This window comes from Anomaloglossus baeobatrachus, chromosome 12 (assembly GCF_048569485.1).
Source record: "Anomaloglossus baeobatrachus isolate aAnoBae1 chromosome 12, aAnoBae1.hap1, whole genome shotgun sequence".
In the NCBI taxonomy this organism is placed as follows: Eukaryota; Metazoa; Chordata; class Amphibia; order Anura; family Aromobatidae; genus Anomaloglossus; species Anomaloglossus baeobatrachus.
In genome coordinates, this window is record NC_134364.1 from 58,786,253 (window position 1) to 58,811,521 (window position 25,269).

At 44.9% G+C, this 25,269-nt stretch overlaps 1 protein-coding gene across 1 annotated transcript; it reads left to right on the forward strand.

The window, feature by feature from the left end:
- The first annotated feature begins 6,674 nt into the window (after positions 1-6,674).
- LOC142258555 (SERTA domain-containing protein 2-like) lies at positions 6,675-14,290 on the forward strand. The gene is made up of 2 exons (XM_075331183.1): positions 6,675-6,905; positions 13,222-14,290. The coding sequence occupies exon 2, from the start codon at positions 13,226-13,228 to the stop codon at positions 14,051-14,053; it is 828 nt and encodes a 275-aa protein (XP_075187298.1). The 5' UTR covers positions 6,675-6,905; positions 13,222-13,225; the 3' UTR covers positions 14,054-14,290.
- The last annotated feature ends 10,979 nt before the right edge of the window (positions 14,291-25,269 follow it).

Sequence of the window (25,269 nt, forward strand, 5' to 3'; positions counted from 1 at the left end):
ATTTACTTTCTAATTACTGATAGATTACAGCTGGTGTCATGGCTTTTTGCATCTTGCTTTCTTCATGTGTTCATGTCTTATTATTGCATATCGCTAAATTTATGAACATCTATGATTTGATTTCTTTGCCTGTGTGCATTGGATGAGCTGTTACCGACACCTGGTGAGAAATTCACATCAATAGCACCTTTAGAAATATATTTAATTAGAAAATTGGTGATGTGTTCAATACTTATTTCACCTGCTCTATGTCTAGAAGGCTGTTGAGTTTGGAGCTGGAGGGCTATGGCCATTGCAGACCTTTTGATCTGTACTTAGGATCATACTTCTGACATTCACAATCCAACACCAGGAGGAGCAGGAGCTCTGATGGATTTGTAACATGTCTTGCAGGGCTCTCCCTTGGATAAAGGATTTGCAGAATCTCTGTAGCAACAAAACGGTAAATCGTCTTTAATGAAGACAATTTAGAAAGTTGCATAACTTTTTAGTGATCAGTACAAAAAAAGTGTAAAAGTTATCAGAGCTTTTAGAGGGTCTGTCCAGTAGGCTTACGTCCTCAATATTAGGCCAGTGGAGGATCAGTGACCCACTAATCACCTGCTCTCAGTGAATGATAGACATGATCAGTTGTGGAGCTGAAAAGCACATGTGCAGTGTCTGGTTCTGGATGACTAATGCGTGGATCTGGAGTACCCTCACCCCATACCCCCCCCCACCTCTATACCCCTCTCCTCTATACCCCTTTCTCCCCCCCATACCCCTCCCCCCCATCTATACCCCCTCTCTATACCCCCATGGCCGGCTTTAGGCATGTGCGACTTGTGCGGTCGCACAGGGCGCCGACGGCCATGCTTCAGGGGGGGCGCAGCAGAGAGGTAAGAAGTTGTACATTTCCTGGCTCCTCCGGTCCCAGCACTGTGTTTTTACTGTAACCGCCACCGGTTACTTACTTAACTTTATGTAGCGCCTGGCCAGCCGGGCCCACCACCTTCACCGAGCCCCAGTCACAGCTGCAGCAGAGGGGCCCGGCGGTGTCGCTTCAGCCACTACTGCAGTCTGCACATGACTAAGGTGCATGCGAAGTCCTTCTAGGGCATCGCATGCAAATTAGTCATGTGGTGGGGGAGGCACTGTGAATGGAGCAGAGCAGAAAGGTGGCGCGTCATCCCGCAGCCCAATGTGATGAACTCATCACTCTGCACCTCATCACACTGCTGTGGGCAACGCGGAGCTGGCGAGCGCGCAGCATCCGGCAGGGAGAGGTAGGCGCTCTATGAGCTGAAGATTGCCGGGGGTGGTGGGGGAGCCGCTGACTACAGCCGCGGGTGGCGGGGGGGGCCACTGACTACAGCCGCGGGTGGCGGGGGGGCCGCTGCCTACAGCCGCGGGTGGCGGGGGGGGGGCGCTGACTACAGCCGCAGGGGGGCGCTGACTACAGCCGCGGGTGGCGGGGGGGGCCGCTGACTACAGCCGCGGGGGGCCGCTGACTACAGCTGCAGGGGCGGGCGGGGCGCTGACTACAGCCGCGGGTGGCGGGGGGGCTGCTGACTACAGCCACGGGTGGCGGGGGAGCTGCTGACTACAGCCGCAGGGAGCGGGGGCGCTGACTACAGCCGCAGGGGGTGGGGGGCCGCTGACTACAGCCGCGGGGGTGGGGTGGCCGCTGACAACAGCCGCGGGGGGGGGCGCTGACTACAGTCGCGGGTGGTGGGGGGCTGCTGACTATAGCCGCGGGGGGCCGCTGACTACAGCCGCGGGTGGTGGGGGCACTGACTTCAGCCGCAAGGGGTGGGGGCCGGGCCGCTGACTACAGCCGCGGGTGGCGGGGGGGGCGCTGACTACAGCCGTGGGTGGCGGGGGGGCCGCTGGCTACAGCCGTGGGGGGTGGGGTGGCCGCTGACAACAGCCGCGGGGGGGGGGCGCTGACTACAGTCGCGGGTGGTGGGGGGCTGCTGACTATAGCTGCGAGGGGCCGCTGACTACAGCCGCGGGTGGTGGGGGGGCGCTGACTTCAGCCGCAAGGGGCGGGGGGGGCGCTGACTACAGCCACGGGTGGCGGGGGGGGCCGCTGGCTACAGCCGTGGGGGGTGGGGGGGCCACTGACTACAGCCGCGGGGGGCGGGGGGGGCGCTGACTACAGCCGCGGGGGGGGGGCGCTGACTACAGCTGCGGGGGGCGGGGGGGCGCTGACTACAGCCGCGAGGGGCGGGGGGGTCACTGACTACAGGGGCGTGGGGGCGCTGACTACAGCTGCGGGGGAAGGGACGCTTACTACAGCCGCGGGTGGTGGTGGGGGCTGCTGACTACAGCCGCAGGTGGCGGGGGGGGGGCACTGACTACAGCCGCGGGTGGTGTTGGGGGAGGGGGACGCTGTTCCAGCCCCGGATTGTGGGGGTGCCCGCTGACTGCAGCCCCTGCCTTGCTTTAGCTGGCTGTGTGGAGGGCACACATCCAGCTGAAATGCATCGCTGCTCAGAGAGGACACTGCAGGATGTGGGAGTCGGGGAGGGTGAGTAAAATGGTTTTTTTTTTTCTTTTTGCAGTAGACAAATATACGAGGAGAAACCCAGGAAAGGCACATATACACAAGGAGGTGGTGATATATACCAGGAAGGGGACAAAAACAAGGATGGGGACATATATACCAGAATGTGCCCAGGAGGGGAATATATATACATCAGGAGGAGCCTAGGATGTGGATATCTATATATATATATTTGCTGGGAAGGGACAAATAAACCAGGATGGGAACATATATACCGGGAGGAGGACATATATACCAAGAAGGGGACAGAAACAAGGATGGGGATATATATATATACCAGAATGTGCCCAGGAGTGGGATATACATACCAGGAGGTGCCCAGGATTGGACATATATACCAGGATAGGGACAAATAAACCAGGATGGGGACATGCATACCAGGAAGGGCCCAGGATGCAGACATATATACCAGGACGTGGACATATATACCAGGAGGATATTATACAGAGAGACAATGTGTGTGGGGGATAGTATACAGAAGGGTAGTGTGTGTGTGGGGTGATATACAGAGGAGCATTGTGTGTGTGTGTGTGTGAGGATATATATAAAGAGGGGCAGCTTGTATGGGGGATAGTGTACAAAGGGGCAGCGTACATGAGGGATACTACACAGAGGGTCATTGTGTGTGTGCATATTATACAGAGATGCAGTGTGTGGGGGTATATAAAGGGGCAGTGTGTGTGTGTAGGATGCTACACAGAGGAGCAGTGTGGGATATTATACAAATGGGCAGTGTGTGTTGGTATTTACAGAGGAGTAGTGTACGTATGGGACATTATACAGAGGTGTGTGGAGGGGATATATTGAGGAGCAGTGTTTGTGGGGAGATATACAGAGGAGCAGTGTGTATGTGGGGATATTATACAGAAGACCAGTGTGTGGGGGGTATTATGCAGAGGGGCATTGTGTGTGGGGGATATTATACAGAGAAGCAGTGTGTGGGGGATATTATACTGAGGAGCAGTGTGTGGGGGGGATATTATACTGAGGAGCAGTGTGTGGGGGGATAGTATACTGAGGTACAGTGTGTGTGTGGGAGATAGTGTACTGAGGTGTAGGGGGATATTATACAGAGGAGTAGTGTGTGGCAGAGATATTATACAGAGGAGCAGTGTGTGTGGCAGAGATATTATACAGAGGAGCAGTGTGTGTGGGAGAGATATTATACAGAGGAGCAGTGTGTGTGGGAGAGATATTATACAGAGGAGCAGTGTGTGTGGGTGAGATATACAGAGGAGCAGTGTGTGTGGGAGAGATATTATACAGAGAAGCAGTGTGTGTGGGAGAGATATTATACAGAGGAGTAGTGTGTGGGAGAGATATTATACAGAGGAGTAGTGTGTGGGAGAGATATTATACAGAGGAGTAGTGTGTGGGAGAGATATTATACAGAGGAGCAGTGTGTGTGGGAGAGATATTATACAGAGAAGCAGTGTGTGTGGGAGAGATATTATACAGAGGCGCAATGTGTGGGGATATTATACAGAGGAGCAGTGTGTGTGGGAGAGATATTATACAGAGGCGCAATGTGTGGGGATATTATACTGAGGAGCAGTGTGTGGGGGATATTATACTGAGGAGCAGTGTGTGGGGGGATAGTATACTGAGGTACAGTGTGTGTGTGGGAGATAGTGTACTGAGGTGTAGGGGGATATTATACAGAAGAGTAGTGTGTGGGAGAGATATTATACAGAGGAGCAGTGTGTGTGGGAGAGATATTATACAGAGGAGCAGTGTGTGTGGGAGAGATATTATACAGAGGAGTAGTGTGTGGGAGAGATATTATACAGAGGAGCAGTGTGTGTGGGAGAGATATTATACAGAGGAGCAGTGTGTGTGGGAGAGATATTATACAGAGGAGCAGTGTGTGTGGGAGAGATATACAAAGGAGCAGTGTGTGTGGGAGAGATATTATACAGAGAAGCAGTGTGTGTGGGAGAGATATTATACAGAGGAGTAGTGTGTGGGAGAGATATTATACAGAGGAGTAGTGTGTGGGAGAGATATACAGAGGAGCAGTGTGTGTGGGAGAGATATTATACAGAGAAGCAGTGTGTGTGGGAGAGATACTATACAGAGGCGCAATGTGTGGGGATATTATACAGAGGAGCAGTGTGTGTGGGAGAGATATTATACAGAGGCGCAATGTGTGGGGATATTATACTGAGGAGCAGTGTGTGGGGGATATTATACTGAGGAGCAGTGTGTGGGGGGATAGTATACTGAGGTACAGTGTGTGTGTGGGAGATAGTGTACTGAGGTGTAGGGGGATATTATACAGAAGAGTAGTGTGTGGGAGAGATATTATACAGAGGAGCAGTGTGTGTGGGAGAGATATTATACAGAGGAGCAGTGTGTGTGGGAGAGATATTATACAGAGGAGTAGTGTGTGGGAGAGATATTATACAGAGGAGCAGTGTGTGTGGGAGAGATATTATACAGAGGAGCAGTGTGTGTGGGAGAGATATTATACAGAGGAGCAGTGTGTGTGGGAGAGATATTATACAGAGGAGCAGTGTGTGTGGGAGAGATATTATACAGAGAAGCAGTGTGTGTGGGAGAGATATTATACAGAGAAGCAGTGTGTGTGGGAGAGATATACAGAGGAGCAGTGTGTGTGGGAGAGATATTATACAGAGGAGCAGTGTGTGTGGGAGAGATATTATACAGAGAAGCAGTGTGTGTGGGAGAGATATTATACAGAGAAGCAGTGTGTGTGGGAGAGATATACAGAGGAGCAGTGTGTGTGGGAGAGATATTATACAGAGGAGTAGTGTGTGGGAGAGATATTATACAGAGGAGCAGTGTGTGTGGGAGAGATATTATACAGAGGAGCAGTGTGTGTGTGGGAGAGATATACAGAGGAGCAGTGTGTGTGTGGGAGAGATATACAGAGGAGCAGTGTGTGTGGGAGAGATATTATACAGAGAAGCAGTGTGTGTGGGAGAGATATTATACAGAGGCGCAATGTGTGGGGATATTATACACAGGGATATCGTGTGGGGTACACCGAGGGGCAGTGTGTGTGGGAATATTATAAATAGGGGCAGTGTGGGAGAGAGATTATGGAAAGGGGTGGTGTAGAGTATATTATGGAGAGAGGAGGTGTAGGGGGTGTATTATTAATTTTCTAAGGGAAATGCTTTATTTTTTGGAACAACTTCAAAGGTTCTAACACTTTTGGCCATGACCGTGTGTGTGTGTGTGTGTGTGTGTATATATATATATACGCACACACACGTTTTTCCAAGAATGGCGGTGAGTGTGGAGGGTTTGAGGGGTGGAGTGGGAGCTGGGGTGGGGTGTAATATCCGTGGATTCCGCATAAATGGTTGAAATCGGAAGACCTCTAAAAAAAACGAGCTCAGACGTGGTGACATTAATGTGGATTTGAGGTGCAGATTCTCCAGCATGAATTCGTAATTTATTGTACATTTGAAGAGATCAATTTTCTTAGGATATAAAAAGATGGGCTCCTGTCCTCGTCTGTTTCCTGGGAAACTGGGTAAAAAATCAGTGGGGGGGGGGGCACCAAAGGGCAGTTTTGCACAGGGCACCATTCAGGTTAAGGCCGGCCCTGTATACCCCCCAGCGTCTATACCCACCCAACCACTATATGACCCTCTGTTCCCTCCCCTATGCACTTCCATTCCACAACTGATCACATCCGAGAACAGTTGATCGATTCGCACCCCCACCGATCGGATCTTGATGACCAATCCCAAAGATTACATCACGCCAGGCCAGCTAATCGAAAGAATGTCGTGGATGGATACTGGGAGATACAAAGCCAATGAACTGTGTACTGATTCACACCATAAAAAGTTTTGTTTCTTTTCAAACACAGGCACCAATATGGAAACCAAGTACATCAGCACAGACACGTCATACATCGCACGGCCGACGATTGTGCACTGCCGGCCTGCGCTGCCTGCTGTTTATATAGGGCCTCTGATGTCATCATGACGTCACCGCACCCGCCCTGTGTTCTCATTGGTCGTCTGAATTGCGCAATGTGCTTATCACCGTAGCTCCTCCCCTCTGACCAATCAGAAAATGGTTGCTGTGCAGCCTTAGCCGCCGTCAGCCAATCAAAGGCGACGCACCTGACAAGGGCCGTCAATCAGCTGGGTATCCTTCACGCACTTTCTATGCCTGGTGCTGGCGGCGGATGCTCACAGTGGAGGGGAGCTCGGGGCGGGGGGCCGTGAGCCCGGCGGCTGCGGGTACGTGTAGGACGTCACCGGTGCCCTCCGCTCCAGAAGTTATCGTCTCATGAATACGGAGACGAGGAGGAGAAGGGCAGCGCCGCAGACGAGAGACCGGGGAGGAAGTGTCCGCAGCCGCCGTGTGTCAGGTGAGAGCTCCCTGCTTGCCGAGATGTGGCACTTCAGGCGCTCCTTTACGTCACTTAATGACGTCACCGCCCCCGGCATTAGCCGCTTTATAACTGGGGCTATTTTATTTTTCTTTTTTTCAATTTTTTTTTTTTTTTTTTACATTTCTTTTTTTTTTTCCCCACTCTTTTTTTCCTTCCAAGAGCGTAACTTTTTTTTGTAATTTATTTTTCTGTCCACCCCACCGTACAAGGACTTTTTTTTAATGTTAATTTTATTTATTTACGTTTTTGTTTTTTTTAATATATATATATATATATATATATATATATATATATATATATATATATATATATATATATATATATATATATATATATTATTTTTATTTTTTTTTGTGTTGTCTAACTGTTCATTTTATAATGTACTGGAAAAAAATTTCAAGTATGAGACACTGGGGAAAAAAAACCTACAGTTTTAACTGCAGTCGGACAACCGATCCCCGAGATTAGCACGATTATTAGATTTTTTTTTCTTATTATAATATTTATTCAAAAATGTTGCATTTTTGTGGAGAGAAAAAAAACAAGCTGAGTTTGTGACACCATTTTCTGAGACCTCTTGGTATCAGTACGATGTCATCATTGGAGTGTGACATCAGACCGGTTGGTCAATAGCGGAGCCGTGGCCGGTAGGAGGCAGTTCAACCCCCATCTAGTGGTCACAGATCGCGGATGTGGACCCTCTGCCAGGATCCTGCCAGTCAAATTTTTTTATTTTTTTTTCCCTGCCACACATTCTAGCCACTCGGCGAGTGATTGTGGCCTTTACATAGTTAACCCTGGAACGCATACCTGAGGCCTTGCAGGCCTGCTAGGTTACTTGTTTTCTATGGTAGATTTTCTATGGCTGCGCGTTCTAGGGTTAAACAGAAGCGATCTGACCTGGCTCTGGTCACTACACATGCCGGCTGTGTAACCGAGCTGGCACCTGCCAGGTAAGCTTGCATACCTTACGACCACACATTCTGGCCAGTCAGAGATTAATTGTGACCTTTAAATGGTTAAACAGAAGCAATCTGAGCTGGCTTCAGTTGCTGCAGATGCCAGCTTTGTAACCCAGCCGGTACCTGCCACGTAAGGTCGGATGACTTGCAACCACACATTCGTGCTGGTGAGAGATTGATCTTGACCTTTAAATGGTTAAACAGAAGTGATCTGAGCTGGTTTCGGTCGCTGCAGATGCCGGCTGTGCAACCCTGCCAGGTACTGACCAGTACCCATCGTCTGATGTACCGATATATCTTACATTGGGGAAGGGGGGTTAAGTTAGAACCGAGCAAAGAGATTTACAGGATCTGGGTCCATTTTTAACATCAGTAGTCTGTAGCCACCAGACCCCTGTGCAATATTCCAACAGAGGCAACATAACGTCATAGGAACTACTGATCAGAGAATGTCCCGTGTGTGGATGCTGGTCCAGGCTCCTGCGAAGATTTAAAGGGATCTTCCAGGATAATAGTGTTATGCTCGACTGTGTAGTGCCCACCAGTTAAAGGGGTTTCTTATAAATGGACATGATCCCCATCACGTGACTGGGGCACATAACATGGTGACCATGTTGGTGCTCATCCTGGAAAGCCCCCTTGAAAGCCTGAATATTGTCTTATCCTGTATTGTCAGACTCTGCTTGTCTTGAAAGCCGTATGGTGGAGTACTTATGGGGTACGTCCCTCCTACATCAGCAGATTTCGATCCCTACCGCCGCCGGCCAACAAGATCTCTGTTTTGATCATCCTTCGATTTAGTTGTCAGTTCCCATCTTTTTGCCCCCTACAGTCTGCACATTGTCGGTAGCACTACGGGCCGGACCCGTGGGTCCTCCGCCTTCCAGGAGCCATAACTTTATTGTTTTTCTTTGTCGATAGAGCTGTATCAGAGCTTGTCTTTTTTTTGCGTTCGAATATGCTACACATTTGTCCTGTGTGATAGTTTTGCATGAAACAGGCCTTTCTTTTCAAACTTTATCTGCTCACGGTTGGTTCACATTTTGGTGTCCATTGCATTGATTCTGCTCTGGAGTCTGATCCATGATTAGACTTCTATGGGTCACAAAGGGCACTCGCATCACCTTTTTTACTCCTCCTGAGGTTGTCTGTAGGGTTTACTTAGGACATTTTTCTTGTGCGGTATGTGTAAGTTCAGGGATTGTCAGTCTTGGGATAATGAAGCTTGGTGGAAGTCCAACACCTTTTGTGTTTGCCTGAAGCCAGAGCTGATGTCAGGATACCGCGTGTAGGGTTCCTCATCAATCTGATATTATCCTTTTATAAGCCTTAGCTCAGTGTCCACGGCCTGGTGTTCTGTATCCATCGACACAAAAGGATCCCATTCTTGGATATCATTACCAAATCAGACCATCTCCATCACCATTGTCTCCTATTTGTGATTTGTGCAGCTTTATCTTTAGTTATTTGCTTGTCTGTTTATTGAAACTCCCATAGAAGTGAACGTTGCAGCCTCGCTATCTGGTAGACCTGTGCCCAAGTCCCCTCCCCCATCTTACAGTAGATGTTGAGCTGACCTCTGGGACCTGCACATATCTGGCATCTTGTGAAAACTAGTGATGAGTGGTCACTACCATGCTCGGGTGCTCAGTACTGGTAACTAGTGATGAGCGGGCACTACCATGCTCAGGTGCTCTGTACTCGTAACTAGTGATGAGCGGGCACTACCATGCTCGGGTGCTCAGTACTCGTAACTAGTGATGAGCGAGCACTACCATGCTCGGGTGCTCAGTACTCGTAACTAGTGATGAGCGGGCACTACCATGCTCGGGTGCTCAGTACTCGTAACTAGTGATGAGCGAGCACTACCATGCTCGGGTGCTCAGTACTCGTAACTAGTGATGAGCGGGCACTACCATGCTCGGGTGCTCAGTACATGTAACTAGTGATGAGCGGGCACTACCATGCTCGGGTGCTCAGTACATGTAACTAGTGATGAGCGGGCACTACCATGCTCGGGTGCTCAGTACATGTAACTAGTGATGAGCGGACACTACCATGCTCGGGTACTCGTAACCAGCAGTCGGACTTTTGGTTGGGTGTCACTTGCGTACAGAGCATAAAGGAAGTCAAAGGGAAACTACAGCAGTTTTCTGTAAGATTTCACAAAAAGATGCCAGAGTATCCCTTTCACTTCCATTATACTATCCAAGCATCCGACTACTTTTAAACAAGTACCCGAGCATGGTAGTGTCCGCTCATCACTAGTTACATGTACTGAGCACCCAAGCATGGTAGTGCCCGCTCATCACTAGTTACGAGTACTGAGCCCCCGAGCATGGTAGTGTCCGCTCATCACTAGTGAATTGTCAGGCAGAGGTGAGCTGTGCCTATGATTGCAATCATTTTCAAGAAGAAACTGAGTATTATCTGACAGAATTGCAGGGGTGCCAATACTTTTGGCCAGCACTGTACATTGTAAGTGGAAAGAGGTTGCAGGTTTGTGATCAGCAGCATGTCAAGTTACACTGTAGATCAGACCTGGGCAAGGGGCGGCCCGCGGGCCACATCCGGCCCGCCTGCTCTCTGTGACCAGCCCGCCCGTCTTCAGCCGGTGCAGTGGAGCCGGGCTGCAGCGTGCCGAGCAGGGAGAGATCCTGTGCAGGTCCGCACAGTCAGTGCAGGCAGCGGAACGCAGGAGTCTTTCCTCTGTTCCCTGCCGGCACTAATTGTCAGTGACACACGCGCGCTCTGACGTTGTCAGTACTGCGCTGCGTGTGTCATTTCAAAAGTTCCCGCCTGGCAGGAGAAGGAGCAGCACAGCAGACGGAATAATTCATCTTGCAGGACCTGCGATGATGTCACGCCCATGTGACTGTGTGGGAGAAGACACAGGATGCCGGGCAGAAAGCAAAGATACTGAATCCTGAAGGAGATGTGGACACATGATGACTGGTAATGAGAAAAGAGGGGACATGAGAGGGAGGGGGGCTGCAGGGTGAGTGGCATATGAGGGAAGATGGAGTTGTAGGGTGAGTGGCATATGAGGGAAGATGGAGTTGTAGGGTGAGTGGCATATGAGGGAAGATGGAGTTGCAGGGTGAGTGGCATATGAGGGAAGATGGAGTTGTAGGGTGAGTGGCATATGAGGGAAGATGGAGTTGTAGGGTGAGTGGCATATGAGGGAAGATGGAGTTGCAGGGTGAGTGGCATATGTGGGAAGATGGAGTTGCAGGGTGAGTGGCATATGAGGGCTGCAGACTGACAGAAGGATGTGAAGGGGTGCAGAGTGTTTGAGAGGGGTAAGTTGGGGTACAGGCAGGGTGAGATATGTGGGCAGGGTGTGTGACATATGGGGGTGTAGTGTGTGTGATATGGGGGTGCAGGCTGTATGGGGAGCAAGGTGTGTGACATATGGGGGTGTAGTATATTACAGGTGTGCTATATGGAGGTGTATATAGTGGTGTAGTATATGGGGGTATAGTGATGTAGTATATTACAGGTGTGCTATATGGAGGTGTAGTATATTACAGGTGTGCTATATGGAGGTGTAGTATATTACAGGTGTGCTACTTGGGGGTGTAGTGATGTAGTATATTACAGGTGTAGTATATGGGGTGTAGTGATGTAGTATATTACAGGTGTATATAGGGGTGTAGTGATGTAGTATATTAAAGGTGTACTATATGGAGTTGTAGTATATTACAGGTGTGCTATATGGAGGTGTAGTATATTACAGGTGTACTATATTACAGGTGTAGTATATAGGGTGTAGTGATGTAGTATATTACAGGTGTACTATATGGAGGTGTAGTATATTACAGGTGTGCTATATGGAGGTGTAGTATATTACAGGTGTGCTATATAGGGGTGTAGTGATGTAGTATATTACAGGTGTGCTATATAGGGGTGTAGTGATGTATTATATTACAGGTGTGCTATATGGAGGTGTACTATATTACAGGTGTAGTATATGGGGTGTAGTGATGTAGTATATTACAGGTGTAGTATATGGGGTGTAGTGATGTAGTATATTACAGGTGTGCTATATGGAGGTGTAGTATATTACAGGTGTGCTATATGGAGGTGTAGTATATTACAGGTGTGCTATATGGAGGTGTAGTATATTACAGGTGTGCTATATGGAGGTGTAGTATATTACAGGTGTACTATATTGGGGTGTACTATATTACAGGTGTAGTATATGGGGTGTAGTGATGTAGTATATTACAGGTGTACTATATGGAGGTGTAGTATATTACAGGTGTACTATATGGAGGTGTAGTATATTACAGGTGTACTATATGGAGGTGTAGTATATTACAGGTGTGCTATATGGAGGTGTAGTATATTACAGGTGTACTATATGGAGGTGTAGTATATTACAGGTGTACTATATGGAGGTGTAGTATATTACAGGTGTACTATATGGAGGTGTAGTATATTACAGGTGTGCTATATGGAGGTGTAGTATATTGGAGGTGGTGTAGTATATTACAGGTGTGCTGTATGGAGGTGTAGCATATTGGAGGTGTAGTATATGGGGTGTAGTGATGTAGTATATTACAGGTGTAGTATATAGGGGTGTAATGATGTAGTATATCGGAGGTGTATTATATAGTGGTGTAGTATAATACAGGTGTATATGGGGGTGTAGTATATTACAGGTATATGGAGGGAGTGTAGTATAATACAGGTGTAGTATATAGGGGTGTAGTGGTGTAGTTTATTACAGGTGTAGTATATGGAGGGGGTGTAGTGATGTATATTGGGTAGAACTGAGGTAATTATATTAGTCCGGCCCTCTAAACCAATCCCAACTTCTCATGCGGCCCCATGGGAAAATTAATTGCCCACCCCTGCTGTAGATGAAGGTGCAAATTTGACTTATTGCAATTCAGAAGGTGAAATGTGCAGCTCCCCCAATCTACTCCGTCTTTGCAATATCTGTAGTGGTGATACTAGGTGGGAGCGTAGCTTTAGATGCATATACACGGTGTTGATTTGCCACAAATGTGGAGTTTGCACATGGTTGTACTGTAATTTTGCCAAATTCTTGGCAAGAACAGTATATTTCTACTGCAGTTATGGCAAGAAATTGCTATGCAGCCGCACCTTGGCCGTAGGACTTGATGTCTACTGGTTTATGGACTCCACAACTCGGGCAGCTTCAATGCAATGGACTGACATGTTGCTCTGTATTGTATTCCTTTATTTTACTGTTTTATTGCTAATCCCTGTTATTTTGTATGTTGAGTCCCGTTTTCTGCTCCATTCACTTTCTGAAATACTGTTGAACATAAGTCTTGCCCCAATTTTTGTTTTTACAGACCCATGCTTGGTAGAGGACTTAAACGCAAAGTAAATGACTACGAAGAGACCATGACCGACTTTCCTTGTGCCTGCGATTGCAACCGAGCCATGCCATACAGTCATCAAAGGCAACTGGTGCTCAACATGTGCCTCAACAAACTGCAAAGCTATAAAATGCTCGCCGAGCCCAACCTGCACCGATCCGTTCTCATAGCCAATACAGTCCGCCAGATTCAGGAGGAAACGAGGCAGGAGGCCAGCCAGCTGCCAGGCGTCATGGGGGGTGATATGCCCTCAACCCTAATGTACGCGGGAAGTGAATCCTTAGACTCCTCTCTAAACGTCCCCTTTGTGATTAATACTGACTTTACAAAAGATCCCTGGCCTAACGAGAACCCGCTGGACAGTCTGATGGAGGTCACAGATGATGATATGTCTTCTGCCATTTCATCGATTCTCAAGGATCTCGATTTTGTTGAGGACATCAGCCCATCTCCGACCCAGGGTCCTGCTGCTGATGAGCTGCCAAAACCCATGGAAAGCAGCTACAAAGGTGAAAAACCGGACGTTAGGGGAACAGAATGTGTTTTTGGTTCTTTCGAACTGACCAGCTCCACCAGTTACTTAAAGGACCTATCGGTGGATGACATATTCGACGACATTGACACTTCTATGTACGACTCCGATTTCAGCTTTTCCTCCTTGATGTCTCCAAGATTGCAGCCGGCGACGGAGGAACCCCTCAAGCTCTATACAATGTGCAATAACGCCTCAAATGGTAACTTGCAGGCCTGCAGGACGGATTTGAACGATCTGGACCACATCATGGAGATTCTAGTTGGGTCCTGACATCCTACGAAAGTCAGACCATGTGGTCTTTAAAGGGGAAATGTATTTCAAAGTAAAGTCTGGAAATGGGGAAACACCCGAAAGGGTAATTTTACTTTACAGATGCACAAACAATCAGGTTGTACATGTATAGAGACAAAAAAGGCCTATGAAATCCAAAACTGCCTGGGTACAGTCATTCAGTATTATGCATATTCTTCTACCGGAGATCTGAATAAAAAAAAATACAAAGCAGAACATGAACTCTCAGAAGAAAACCAATATTTTTCTAATATTTGTAAACCTTTTTCGGATAGTAGAATAACCTACAAGAGCCAACGCGAGATGTCACTTCTTGTATATAGTGGACACTACCTCTTTAAGATGAAGTGCAAAAACCTTCTTGTGTGTTTTTTGATGTTTTTTTTATTTTTTTTTTCTCTTGGTATCGGTATTTGTTAGTTTTCAGGTTGTGTTTTTAATTTATGAACCGTAATCAGATTTACTAATTTGTGATCCTACCTTTTGGTGTACCGCGGTCTGTGCTTGGCATGTGAGTCGTGGTCTAGGCGGTGACCAATACGTCTGCATAATTGGTCGAACAAATCGGTTTGTGACGCCAATGTGGAATTACAGACTCTGGGATTAGGAGAAAAGACAGAAGCAGCGCCGCTCTCGTCCATGGCCTGTGCCGAGGTTTGTAGTTCAGCGCCGTTCAATTGAATGTGAATGAACTGAAATACCCGACACAGCCTATGGACAAGCGTGGTGCTGTTTTTGCCAAAAAAGAATCCCAAAAGTTTTAGCCCCTTTTTAAAGGGGCTGTCCACTACTCAATATCCCTTTTCATTTGGCGCCAGGGTCTAAAAGAAATACTACCCTTCTGGACTGGTGACGGCGGGTGCATCACATGACTCTGGTTGGCTGTAGCCTTCACATTACATCCGAGCCATATAAGAGTTGTCAAGTGATGGCCAACCCGTTGCGTGAACGGTTCCACTTGTGTATGACTCGTGCAAGTCTTGCACCTGTGTCACCCGGCACGGCTTGACGCTCTCCGGGCACAAGCACCTCAGCTGCATGGAAATTCATGCAGCCGACCAGCTGCTGTCAGAGTGTGAGGCCGTGCCGGGTGATGCCGATGTGAGACTCGAACAAGTCATACGCAAGTGGAACCGTACCCTAACGCTGAGCTACGACTATTCCAAAGGTCACCCCAAATATAAGCTGAGTACAGTCCGCAGCTCCACGTTCTTGACATGCTGGCACTTTACTTCCGAGACAGTCCTTGGCTTCTCTCCTTAGATCTGATCACTTCTTTTCTACCTCAGGTTTGTTCCTTTTGTGGCAATTTTTTTAACTGTCCAATTCTGGTCTAGAAGAAGCGACCTGCAGTTTTTTGTTTATTTTCCTGAGCTATGCATTTGTAGATGTCCCAAATGTACAGTAAGCATGTCTAAGCAAGTAGTGCAGTGTGGGGTTTATACATTTTCTCAAGCTTTTTGGAAAGCACTTATTTCTTGCTGATCTATTATATATATATATATTATTTTTTTTTTTTCTACTGAAAGCTATTTCTTAACTTGTAAGAATCAGACACTTTGTAGTAGAGACTGAGAAATGTGCAAAGGTCGACGCTTTCCTCTACCTTCAGTATGTTATTGTAGCTGTCATTTTACCCCTGACTTCTTCACTCTGTATTTTTATTTTTTTTTCTTATGTGCTTATTTTCCCCTCTTTGCTAAAATTTATAGGGGCTTCTGAGTCTACACTCCTTTTTCTACCTGCCCTAAAATAAAATTAGGAAAATGTAGGTGTTACACCCAAGATCTGGATTTATGCAATGACCCCAGAAAAATTGCACCATATGATGCTGTAAGATAGCGCATCCTGCTACATAGAAGTACACGAGCGCCATAAGTCTCTGGGCGTTCCTGCTTTGGAGGACTGCATACGATTTTATGAGGCCTAAATGTGGCTAGTGACTTCCACGTGTGGTACATGACCTGTCTCCAGCAAGATCCCTATCCCTAGTTATGTATATATTTATTTTTTTTAATTAAAAAAATATTTATAAGATGCTTTGTAATTTATGTATTTTTTTTTCTTTTGGTTCCGGCAAAAAAAAAAAAATAAAATATATATATGATATATATATATATATATATATATATATATATATATATATATATATATATATATATATATATATATATATATATATATATATATATATATATATATATTTATATATATATATATTTATATATTTTTCCGGAACCAAAAAATATATATTGGTATTGTACTTTATCTTTTTTGTTCCTGTAAATTATATATAAATATATTTTTACAGGGATTTAAAAAACAATTTTTTTTATCCTTGTAAAAAAAATATATTTACAGGAACAAAATGAATGAATTACAAAAAAGAATATAAGTTACACTTTAATTTTTATTTTTTTTTTCTTGTAAAACAAATATATTGAAGAAAAATGTCATTTAAAACAAATTATTTAATATGAAAAAATTTCTATACTGAAATGCTTCATATTTCCACTTAACATTGTGCTATTGATTGTCTGATCCCTTTTAAGAAGGGTTTGCATGTTAGGAATCTTCTATAGATAAGAATAGTTCCCACTTACCAAGATGTTAGTTTCCATTTTCAGCTTTTAAAAGCCCCTGTATCAAAGAAAAATGTTCAGCAGAGGACTAGACTGAAATGGCAAAATGGCTGTGCCTTTTTAAATCACTTTTCTTTTTTTCTGTCTGTCCTCTAATGGATGTACTTAGGCATCTGAAATGCATTTTCTCTGGAGTAAAGCTTCACACGAGATGCTGAGTCAGTGGCTGATGGCTTCTTGTAATGTTCCAGGGAGAGTAATACTCGTCGTCCTCCGGTGTGCGCCAGCTGCTCCTTTCTGGGAGTAAAATGCTGTTGGCTGGTTATCCCTCTGCTCGGTATTAGTGCTGTCATGTTATTGTGATGAAATAACCACCGACTCTCTATACAGCTTGATACACACACGGACGCACAATGACGAGAAGGTGATGTTCACACCCAGATTTTTGTAAATGGATCTGCTCCAAAATCCAACTTGATTCTATGAGCTACCTCATAATAAAATTGCTCAGAAAAGCCGTCAATCTATCATAGAATGATAGAGTTGGAATGGACCTCCGGGGTCATCTAGTCCAACCCCCTGCTCAAAGCAGGATTCACTAAATCATCCCAGAAGATGTCTGTCCAACCTCTTTTATCTTGGAGTTTTTCTATATTGGAGTTTGAGCGTTTTTGTTCCTAAAAGATAATTTGAAGAACATCCGATGAGGAAACTGAAGACATATCACGTCCTTAAAGTTGATTCTGGTGGGGACCTGCTCCTAATTAGTCACTGACTAATTAAAATAAAAGACTTTGAAGAGGTTTGAACTTAAAATCAGCATTTTTGAGTTGCCCAAAAAATTCTGTGAACAAGGCCTGAGTGTGTGGTGCGTAGACTCTCTCTAGGCCATGGTCACATGAGTATAAAGACCGACCGGAGGGTTTTCATCACAAAAATGCGAGCCTGAAAATTCCACATACAGTTTTGTGAAATAAACTATTGAATCCTACTGGAATGACAAGAAAAAGGTGAAAATTCAGCTCCAAAATTCAGCTTAAATTCCACAAGTTCATTGGATGATTCTTAAAACATTTCTGTTCAGATACATTGAAACCAATAAGCTACAGCTTGTAGGCAGCATTGGCCCATGGCTACGCGTTTCAGGTGAAGAATGTCCTTTTTCCAAGCTTCAGGTCCGTGCGTGATCTGTTGGCACATCTCCACGTGAAGGGGCTCGAAGCAAGAACTGGTGCTAGACTCTAAAGATGGACATCTACTAGGTGCTGTGAAGGCAACACACTGGTAGAAAACTCAAAGCTTTCAGTAGTAGCAATGGTTAAATCTTTCCCAATTCCTTTCTCCACTCTTTTTGTTGTCAGACACATTCCCTTTTACAGAGCTGAAATCAGCGGGGTCTGAAATCTTTGGACTTTGAAGCCACATTTCGACCTCTTGGATTTTCTGGCAACAATTACGATCAACGTAATGACAGAATTGCTGAGAAGAGCAGCTGATCGCTGGTTTTAGAGCTCAGTCCTTCATGGAACTTTTAGGATCAAGTTCATACGTTGCAGATTTATCATCGCAACAACTGGAGTCCACACAAAGAATGAACACACTATGGACGGCATATGCCATCTACATCCGTAAGATTGAAATTTCTCCTTAGCTATTTTTCTGCACCAAGTATGCAAGGTGTGAACTTAGCCATACAGGTTGACCTGTATTAGTACTCTGTGCATTATACTTTTTATAATTCTAGAAGGATAATATTCAACGCTCGTGCAATGTCACTAGACGCGTATAGGTTTTATGGGTCTTGATGTGCGAACTTGTATTCAGAAGCACTTTTTTATTTTTTAGCCATAATGCCAGTTTTGGAACTTTTTAGATAATTGGTTCTTAAGGGTGCTTTCACATCAGCAGTGTTTCGCCGCTCTGCTGGTCCGTCACCACTCCAGTACAGTGCAATACAGTTCAATGGTATCGCGGCAAGCTCTGGTCCACTGTACTGGAGTGTGCCGGATCCGGCAGAGCGGCGAAATACTGGTGATGTGAAAGCACCCTAACTTGGATACAATCTCTTGCACTGCTTGTCAGCCGAATGCTTCACCATGATGGAATTTTTTCCCATTCTAGGCAAAATGTTACCTGGACTGAAAACCCGACGGTATGAAGGGCCATTAACTGATTAGAGGTGCTCCAGTCGGGGATGAGGCAAAGTATAATGTGGATATATACACAGCCATATTTCAGGTCCGTAATATAGCCTATCGGCCCATACTATCTGTGCTCTTCTATAAATAATTCCGCTATCTTCCCCTGGAAGCACTGCTTTTTGGGCAAAATCCAGTAGCCCATAAACGTGGCACAGGGCAGCATAAGTAGCGCCTGATTTGGGTTTCAAGAATAAACCTAAAAGCTTTAAGGTATGTTCACACTTTTTGTTTTTTTTTTCCCTCTTCCGCATGAATGTTAGAGCAGATTCTGATACCTTTTTGGAATAGCTTTTCCATTAATTTCAATGGGACAGCGTGACTATAGTACAGATGGTATTTTTCTGGAAACATTTAAATTCTTAGAGCCAAATTTTAATCCCACCCAACCCCGTCTCCCTTTTTTAAATGTGATTTTTCAATTTCAAAAATTCACAGAAAACTGTAAAATGGAGGCAATGTTCAGTGGTTTTTGTTTTTTTTTTATTTTATTTTGTTTTTACATGGACTTTGGGAGCAGATTTCAATTCAAAAGCCTGTAATATGCTTCCTATAGATTGTAATAGGAAATATGGAAAAAATAACATTTCAGTTCTTGAGTCTGGCACCAATTCATCCAACAGTTTGTGGCAGAAATCTGGAGTAAAATTGATTTGAAATGTCGGGGGGGGGGGGGGGGGAGGGGGGTGTACACAGCAACTTTTGGTGTTTTTACTCCAGTTTAGCCCATTTTTCAGAGTTAATTTTCAGAGTTTAGTGGGAGGCGCACAACACTGTGGCAGATAAATTTCCAGACACTTAGTAGAGTACATGTCTTGCGGTGGCATGCTACTGCTAAAAGATGCACTAAATTCACGAAGAGAAGCACATCTTGCTCCAGCGAACTCTTCATTTTGACTGGCGCACAAATTATTCTTAATACATTGGGGGCTTCCAGAAATGACCTCACTCTTTTTAAATGCTAAAAAGCAGAAATAAAAAAGTTTTTGTGCATGCAGGATTTTTTTTGTTACCTAGATTTTGGGTCTACAAAATTTGCATTTTTTAAAAAAAAAAGAAAACTATGACCATGACCTTAGTGGGTAACTGAACTTTCCTTTGCTACCAATGCATTGCCTAACAGGGTCGTTTGTTCTTCACCCCTCCATGATAAAATTAAAACTCAGAAGTTCCAAAAATTTACTTATTACAATTTTTAGTTTTAATGTTTTGTTTTTTTTTTTTTTCCTATTTTTTAATTAGTATTTAGTATAATATTATCAGCAGTGACTGGTGCTTATCTTAGCATCCTGGAGATAATTTTCTGATATTTAGTCGCTTACGTTTGTGAAAAAAATATTTATTTTTTTTTTTTTTTTTCTCACTGTTTTCATGTCATCGAGCCATTATCAGTCCTCTTTAGATTTGCTTTCTTGCTCGCAATGTATTGTGGTATGCTTTTTTTATATTTATACTTTGTTCTCTGCTATAGAAACAATTAGTTGTATAAGTCTTAGTGTATATTGTGTTATTTTATATGTTTAAGATGCTTAACGCTGGTTTGACGTTGACCCTGGGGGAAATTTATCAAAACGGGTGCAAATGTAAAGACGGTCAGTTATTGCCCGGTTGTGATGTGCGATTTTTATTTTTTTTTTTTCCTTTGTGTTTCTAGGGTATCTTTTTTTTTTTTTGTTGATCCACTTACATCTATAGAGGTAATTTTCTTTTCTCCCTGGCTAATGTCATAAAAGCTCAATTATGCTTCCCTGGCCAAAAAGCGCATTAGTACAGGTGTACTAGTAAGGTGCAAAATGCAGCTGTTACCATGAACAGAACCCTAAAAAAAAAAAAAAAGCCAAATGGCACAATTCCTAACCTAAGTTTTATAAATGGGCATATTGAGCAGAATGCGGACCACGATTATTGTTTAAAATCTGCTGAAGGCTCATGACGGATCTTTACGCTGCAAATTGATGTTTTTTTGAGTCCGGGTTAGATTGTCACTCCCCCCTATTAGGTCACACATTGGGGTTGATTTACTAAGGCGGTTTAATTTAAGGCCCATTTATGCCACACCGATTTCCAGCCAGCAAACCGCGCGCATTGACTATGCAAGTTGTTCGGCGCTCATTGTACAGGCTGATGGATTGAGGGAGAAGAACGATCACGTTGTGGGCTTGATGGATTGAGGAGAAGAACGATCACGTTGTGGGCTATTTGTTTGTTTGGTTATTGGCCAATTACTGGAAACTTTAAAAAAAAAAAGCCTTTTATACAAGACTGTCTAAACCCTCGTTAAACTTAGACTGTCTTATATAGCTCACATATCTGGTCTAAAGCCTCCCAGGCACACTTAATTTGCACAAAGAAAAAAAACCTTATTAAGCTGATTTCTGGCACCTGTAACTTGGTAAATCGGCCCCATTGTGGGTAACTTATTACAGGTTGGCTGCAACTTTGCTTCCAACTGTCACCTGGTTTTGGGCAAGAGACCTCTAGACGTTACATCATTGTCCAATGCCTCCAAAATCATGAGCTTTGACCCTCTTATCTGTGTTTGAACATCCTAGATCACTGGAGCCCTGTCCTTTAGGTACTTCCCTATGATCGTACAGTGTAAACAGGCTGCCAGTTTAACACTTGATCATTAGGCGAATTGATTTCTTTGAAGCGAATGTGTTAATGGTCTGTATTACAATCTGTATTAATATTAGAAGTCTTGCAGTTTTCAGACCGGTCACTGGGCTTTTTTTTTTTTTTTTTTACTCTAACATCTTGTTTTAGGAAATGCACATGTACATAAACCACAATGGTTAATTCCCGCCCTCTATTATATTGAAGCATCTAATGAGCGTGTGCAAAGGATATTGCGAATGGGAGAGGTGACATCCGCTATTGTGAATGATGAGCCCTGTACTATCAACTGTATAAAGTGGAGTTGTCAGTTATTATACAGGAGTAGGAGGTGTGCTGTGATATGACTTATTGTGAATGGAGCTTGTTTTATCACACACAAGTGATATCACAGCACACCTCCTACTCATGTATAATAACTGACAACACATCATGAGATTATATATATATATATATATATATATAATTTTTTATTATATACAGGAGTAGGAGGTGATCTGTGACATAGCACAGGGACCACCATTCACAACAGGCGATCAGCTGTGGATGGAGATGTTACCCGCCTCTGATGATAACGAAACTACTGAAAACACTTCCTGAAAAAATAGGACGTTTGAGTCTAAAAACACCTCAGTGGCCAATGTGAAAACTCTACGTGTTTCATAATGAAATATATATGATTTTTTTTTAATACAAGTCATATGTAAAAAGGCAAAACTACCATTGACTGGCTTCTAATGGCCGCCTTTGGCTCATATATACGCAGCCTCCAGTGGTATCCTGGATCAGATAACTCCACTATATCTGACATGTAAATACCGGCACGTCGCCCTCCTATAAGCCATTGCTGCTATACCTTCTATAACTGTGCATGTATAGACTTTGTAGGGGGAAAAAAAAATAAAAATACAATGCAGGAATTTCCAGTAATGCTAACTCCTTCCAGTCTCTGGAATTTGCTAATATCCCTGCGTTCTCCTCTCTGCACTACTCTATGTACAGTTTTGTAAAGCCTCTTATACATGAAGATCGGTACTCGTCTGCACAGTTCAAAGTAAGGAAGGCAGCCCAAACCTGGGGCCTCTAGACGCATGTCGACTAACTATATGTATCTACCTAATGCCGACTGCTTTGTACAGAATTTCTTTTTGTTCTAAGAGTATAGTATTTAGATGGCAACTTCAGCAGAAAATGTAGATAATGATTTTTCCTCTTTTTGTTCGAAATTCTGGAACATTTCTATGTATGCGCTGGTAATAACATTTGTAAATCACAGGTTTCCTATGGAAATATGCTGCTAAAGAACAGAATTACAACAGATTGTTGCTGACTGTTAATTCAATAAAGTTATATGATTCAAACCGATCTAGGCCGTGTCTGGGTTTTTGAACGCCAGAGGGGATAAATGGAGAGGGCCCATGGAGAGGAGATACAGAATCGTGAGAATTATCTTCTCCAAGTGAAAGTAATTGGCACAGAATTAAGTCTATGGAAACCGAAAAAGCAAAAGGGACGTCTCGGCCCCCACCGGTCATGTAAGGTAATGTTGTGTGGTGGATTATGCGGTGTAACGTTAATCGAAAGCACATCACGTTTATGTGGGACAATGTGCTGCCAAAAAGTATTTACTGGCCTGCAATCAGCTGATGAGCGAAAATTTAGCTCCTTTGTTGGCTCACTGGTGGACACAGACAAGAAAGGACCCCTGTCCAAGGACAGTATAGGGGCCCCCTGCAGGTCAAAAGGTCATCCAAATACACAATTCCACCTGCTTTGGACTTGAAAATGGGCCCCTGTCTGGCCGCACAGGTTGCACCAATGGTATGTCCACCCCCTGTAATGGCTGATCTGCACCATGTGTACACGAGCACAGGATTTGGGAAGAGTCCTTGTTTGCCGATTATATGCCCATGTAAATGGACCTTTTGCTCATGTCCATGACGTAGCTATTGTGTAAAACCTACAATCTAAGGGTGCATTATTGTGGTGAATAAACCCTTGTTTCAATATAGACAAGTGCCCGATTCCCCAACGACCAAGCGATATACTCATTTATGGGGGCAAAATGATCTCAAGTGAAGCACAAGAGATTCTTGGGCTCGGCAGTACATGGGGGCTGTGCTGCCGAGAATAATAGAGTATGTGCACCAGATGATCGATTACTCAGGAAACCAACCAAAAAATAAAGCTGTAGCTTTTCCAGTCTACAGTCTGATATGCAGATTTTGGAGCTTTTCTTAGCGACAATATCATGACTTCCAAAGATATTCTCTACAATCGGACAATCAGCTATGCTCCAGACCGGGCATCACCTCAATATTTGTCTTTAAGACCATGTTCCCAAATGCAAAGTGTGATCTCCCTCTAAAAAGGTGCCCATTTGACTTAAGGCATGGTGACCAAACCGGGGAAAACCAACTCCTTACAAGTGTTGTCCTTGGTTGGGTTTGAACTCCGGCCACTAGTGCTGACCACTGAGCCACCCTCCACATGCAGACAGTTGTTTTAGGGGTCTTACCCCCTCATCAGTGCAGTGTAGAATATTGGGTAAGAGAGTTTTGATTAAAATTTAAGAAGTAAATTTAGTTTCTCCTTAAGGAGATCTCAGTATTGGTGGGGGACATAGGCTTGTAGGTCCAGGCAGTCCACACAAAGAATGCATATCTTCTCCCTCCAAGTGGATGATTGCTAGATTTCTAATGCCATCTAAGGATATTACTAGAGTTGAGCGAGTAGCCAACTACTTGTACTTGCTATACTCGTCTAATATTCACATTCATGCCGAAAAGCATGTAATGCAAGTCAATGGGGAAAACTTGCAAAGTAACGAGTAACCCGAATGCCGCAGTATTTGCTACTCGCACGAATAGTACGGCATTCGCGTTACTTTTGAGTTTTCCCCGTTGATTTGCATTAAGGCCCCATTACACGCAGCGACATCGTTAACGAGATATCGCTGGGGGTCACGGAATTCGTGACGCACATCCGGCCTCGTTAGCGATGTCTGTGCGTGTGACACAAGCAACCGCTAACTATCAGAAATACCAAATTGTTGACACGTCGTTAATTTTGAAAATATCGTTGCTCGTGCTGGACGCAGGTTGTTTGTCGTTCCGGAGGCAGCATACATCGCTACGTGTGACACCCCAGGAACGACGAACAACAGCGTTCCTGCGTCCTCCGGAATTTAGGTGGAAGTGACGTGAATGCGGCTGCTCTCTGCCCCTCCGCTTCTATTGGTGGCACGCTGATTGACATTGCTGTGACGCCACACGAACCACCCCCTTTAAAAAAAAAAAAAAAGAGGTTCGCCGGCCACAGCAACGTCGCTAGTGATGTCGCTGGTGAAATCACCTGCCCCCGGTGGTTGTGCGTCACAGGCAAATCGCTGCCCGTGGCACATAACATCGCTTGGACCAGTCACACATACCTGGCTAGTGACGTCGCTGTGACCGGTGAATCGCCTCCTTTCTAAGGGGGGGGGTTCATTCAGCATCACTAAGCGGCCGCCTAATAGAAGCGGAGGGGTGGAGATGAGCGGGCCGAACATCCCACCCACATCCTTCCTTCCTCATTGTGGGCAGTTGCAGGGACGGTGAAGTTCCTGTGGTGTCACACATATCGATGTGTGCTGCCGCAGGAACGACACAATCTGCGTCCTGCAACAGCAACGATAATCGGGATTATAACGACCGATCAACGATTAGGTGAGTAATTTTGATAGTTTAACGGTCGTTCGTGCATTTCACACGCAACAACGTCGCCATCAAGGCCGGATGTGTGTCACGAATTCCGTGAC